The 4,434-nt window shown below is 48.4% G+C and overlaps 1 protein-coding gene across 1 annotated transcript; it reads right to left on the minus strand.

Annotated features, from left to right (window-relative positions):
• Window positions 1-655: 655 nt before the first annotated feature.
• On the minus strand, window positions 656-1,867 carry Chst4 (carbohydrate sulfotransferase 4). Its single transcript, XM_036188857.1, has one exon. The coding sequence runs from the start codon at window positions 1,865-1,867 to the stop codon at window positions 656-658; it is 1,212 nt and encodes a 403-aa protein (XP_036044750.1).
• Between the last annotated feature and the right edge of the window lie 2,567 nt (window positions 1,868-4,434).

Raw genomic sequence — 4,434 nt, forward strand, 5'->3', positions numbered from 1 at the left:
GTTAGGAAACATACAAGGGGAAACAGAAGCTTGGGTTACAATTTTCATATCACTGCAGGGCAGTTTCACAGATGTCAGGAAAACATCGAGGAGAGATGCTGTCCAGATCAACCACACCGTGAACTTGAGCGCTGGTCTGGTTGGGAGGGGTGTTTGCTTCCTGTTTCTGGTAACTGACAGTACAATAGGCAGACTCACAGGTAAGCAACCGCCCCTGTTCCTGCTCCCTGCACATGCTGGGAACTCTGAGTTCGGGTCTCTGTGGAAGTTGCTGGGAGCTCTTTGGTGAAAGCCCCCTCTCCCTGGTTTTTATTCTCCCCTTTCTCACTGGGGGACATGGACAGGGAGGTTTATGGACTTGCTCCATGGATGCTGCTTGGTGAGTCTAGTGGGCCTCCAGGCCAGTCTCTGAGGTATAAATAAGTAAGAAGGCCAAGGAAAGAAGAAAGGTGTCAGTCTTGCTAGGTGGGCTGAAGAAGCTGCTCAAGGTTCCTGAGTCTGTCTCTTCAAGAGAGAAAGAGATTGTTTCTTGGCTTTAGGCTCAGATGCAGTGTAGACCTGAGTGCAGACACAAAGACTCTTCTGCTTAGACCTGTGGAGGCACAATTGATGTTCAGCTTGCTCCTCTGGTGATACTGTTAAGGCTTGGGATCATTTAATGGTGGCCGAGGCTGGAACCGTCTGGTACGGACAGACCCCCTAAGCCTTCTTGGTAGACTTTCCCCAAGGTGTGGGAGGAAGACAGAAGATTCAGTGACAGGTTGCCTTGCTCTTGTTGGGATTTGACCTGGAGGTATCCCAGTAAATCCATAGCCTCGCTACAGACATCTTGAAGTTGAGAAACCTTTTTATAAGGCAAGGACCAACGCCATGCCTGGGAGACATTGATGGCATCCCTGGAGCCAGTGTGGAAGGCATGCTGGCCCATGCCCTTGCCACGGGTGACATTGTGAATCCAGGTTTGGAGATGCGGCAAGAATTTCAACCCCACAAATTCATATAGCTTGGAGGTCTGGGCCAGGGGTGCCTGAACCAGGTCCTCATACCTCAGGAGCAGAAAGCGCTGCTGCAGGGCTTCAGGCAGGGCTTGGATGGCCTTGACTATGTCTACATGGCTTTTGCAGATGATCTGCATGACATAATAGGAATGGTCCTCCTCCTTGATCATTTTCAAATCCTCCCTTAGCACAATATGACTGTCAATCATGAGGTCTCCTCTGGTGTGTTCCCGAGATCGGAACACAGCCCGGGGGTCTCGGACCAGGTGTACGACATGCAGGTTGAGGGAGGGGTCTGTGAGCAGTGGGTAAAGGGCCTGCAGGTTGAAGAAACGCACCTCCTTGAGTACCACATGGCTGTGAGAGCCGCAGGCCTTCTCCACCATATCAAAGGGCTGCTGAGCACAGAGCATCTTGCAATTGTTAGGTGAGCTGATCTGGTCACTAGAGAAGAAGTCACAAACAGGTGATGAGCACAGGGCCCGGCTTTGCTCCCACTGGAAGAGGCTGGACTGTTTTCGGGGGCCTGGCTTCATGTAGGCATCGAAGACACTCATGTCACACAGGAAGACAGAACGCAAAAGGTCCCGAGCCGCCATCTGCAGCTTCCGGGCGGTGCTGGTGGTGAAACTCATCCACACATGCCATGCAGGCTCCATCAGGTAGAAGACATCTGGGTGCTGCCCAAAAATCTGCCCCACAAAAGAGGATCCTGACCGCCAGGAAGACAGGACCAGCACATGCACAGGCCTCCTGGGCTCTTTGTTCTGGAACAATCCCCCATGGCTGGACACATGGAAGAAGAGAGCTAGAACTACCATCTGAGAAGCCAGGAACAACAGCAGCTTCCCTTTCTTAGGCAGTGTCATCCTGTGGAAGTAGAAGACCTTTAAGGGGCAAGCAGAGGGATGGGGTTGAGTTAAGCTATGGTAGTGTCTACCTTCTGGCTTCTCCTGGACCCCCTCCAAGGAGCAATGTAAACATCTGGAAACTTCCTGCAAGCACTTGTCCAAGTCCCTCTGCAGGGTAATTCTGGTTTCTTTTACAGTCTTCAAAACTTCCACTCTGGCCTTTCTTGTCCATTGAACTATCAAGAATATCCCAACTCAGCTACATTCAGTCAATATAAGGGACACTACCACACCCCACACCTTCTGCACCCCTGACCGAGAGTGGCCCTCAGGCAAAGCTGTCTGGCTGACCAAGTCCTGCATGAATGCCTTTGGTTTTCCCGAAACCAAGAGACATGAGACACTTAGCTGTGGGTCACTCCTTACCGGTTCCTTCATGTGAAGGAGAGTCTCACAAAACCATTCCTCATCCCTCCCCCATTTTGATGATGCCTTGGACCTTCCTTCTGCAATCTCCCAAGGGCTAGCGATGTAGGTTGTCAAACTGCCTGGCTTTAGAGTGCTCTCTTTAGCAGTGGAGCTATACATCACATCTGACATCAGGTTCCTTTGGCTTAGCCTTATCCCATGGGACCAAGAACATGGGAGAGCTGCTCCAGCTAACCTTGTGTCTATGCAGGAGATAAATGACCTGAACCCATTTCAGCAGAAACATAGTCTCCTTAAAATCGACTCTATAGAAGTGTGGTGAGCCAGCCCAGGAGCTGTGTTAGAGACACCTGTGGCTGTTGGGTCATAGGGCTTCAGCTTGGGAAATGCCTGGCTGCTTTGAAAACCTACTCGGGACTACTTAGCATGGTTGGGCAAGTTGTCCTGCACAACGGCAGACAATGTCACCTCATCAAGAATTCAGATGTTCATTACACAAAGAGATAGTAGAAGGAGGTGTTAGGAGAGTGTTCCAGGAGCTATATACTCAATATTTAAAGAACATGTTTCCATTGTAATTTACATAAAAACTAATGAAGACTGGTGGAAATCTTTTCACAAGGGCTTATTTCATATGGAAAGACCTTCATGTGGGCCTTGGTAGGTCAACCACACTCCAATGGATTGCCTCACATCCCTGAGTCCACAAATTGGACTTGGTGGGTTATTAAAAAAAAAAAAAAAAAGGACATGAAATTTGCAGCATGGGGAATGGGTTAGGAGGTGAGGATAAATCTGAGAAAAGCTGGGGGAGGATTGTATGAATGTATGAAATTCTCAAAGGATTAATAAAATATATTAAAAACCATATAATAATAGAAAGTACATATTTCAATGCAGAGAGAAGGAGAGAAAAAGAGAGTGTAAACTAAAGTCAGCAAGAGGGCTCAGCAGCTAACAGTACTTGCTGATAAACCTGAGTGTGATTCCCAGGATCAACATGGTAGAAGGAGAAAACTGGCCCTACAAGTTGTCTTCTGACTTCCATGGGTGCATGTGCATGTATACACTCACATGCATATGCACACATGTGCACACATGTGCACACACACACACACACACACATACACACGCATACATGCACACACACATAATTTCGAAAAATAATAAGAATAGTCTCCATGCTGGTGTATCCCATCTAGATAGCTTCTAAAAATTGTTTTTATTTTATGTGTGTGAGTGTTGGCTTGTAAACCACATGCACACATACCCTTGGAGACCAGAAGAGGGTGTTGGATGCCTGGGGACCTGAGTTACAGATGGTTGCTAGCCATGACATGACATGAGCATGGCCATATCAAGGACCCCAATGTCTCAGACCCACGGAAATGGCAAAAGCTTCCTTGTGTCCTAGTATAAGTGTTGACAGCATGTACAGAAAGCATCAGCCCTCATCTGGGACGTTTACAGCCAGAGACTGCTCTCCTACAGAGATCCCCCAAGTGAGACTAGTTAGCTCCTGCCCTTGTGTAGTACACAATAAACATGCTGAGTTTGGGGCTGTGTTGTGAGTGCCGTCCATCAGTGTGAACACAGCCCACCCCACCCCAGCTTTTTGATGTCATTTCTTCATTCCCATGTCACCCAATCACGTTTCCAGGACTGAGCTGTGTAGGGTGCAACAGTAGAGCACCCGCCTAGCATGTGCAGGGCCCTGAGTGCTAACAAAAACTGAAGTGCAGTTGGAATGGCTTCCATCTCTAAAATATGGTTAACTTCCCAGAACCTAAAACCACCCCAAAAGACAGTCCGAACTGAGGAATTGTCTAGATCGGGTTGGCCTGTGGGCGTGTCTGTGGGGAGCTGTCTTAATCGTTAAGGTGGAGGATCTGCCCTGAATGTGGGTAGCTCCTGCCTCTGTGACCCCTCTGCAATAACGGACTGTAACCCCGACCTGAGAGCCAGGCTAACCCTTTCTGCTCCTAAATTGTTTCGCTCGGGGTATTCTGTCACAGAAGCAGAAACCACACTAGAACAGGATAATTTGTCTGTGTTCGTAACTCTAGGAGGCTCTTGCCCTCTTACAAGGCTCCCTTTTCAAAGGTTTTAAGTTTTCGATTTTTGTTGTAATTTTGAGATAGGTTGGCCTGGTTCTT

Source organism: Onychomys torridus, chromosome 5 (assembly GCF_903995425.1).
Source record: "Onychomys torridus chromosome 5, mOncTor1.1, whole genome shotgun sequence".
Classification (NCBI taxonomy): Eukaryota; Metazoa; Chordata; class Mammalia; order Rodentia; family Cricetidae; genus Onychomys; species Onychomys torridus.

Coding starts and splice junctions, on each gene's coding strand:
- Chst4 (XM_036188857.1), bottom strand. CDS start 1,867: ATGACACTGCCTAAGAAAGGGAAGCTGCTGTTGTTCCTGGCTTCTCAG.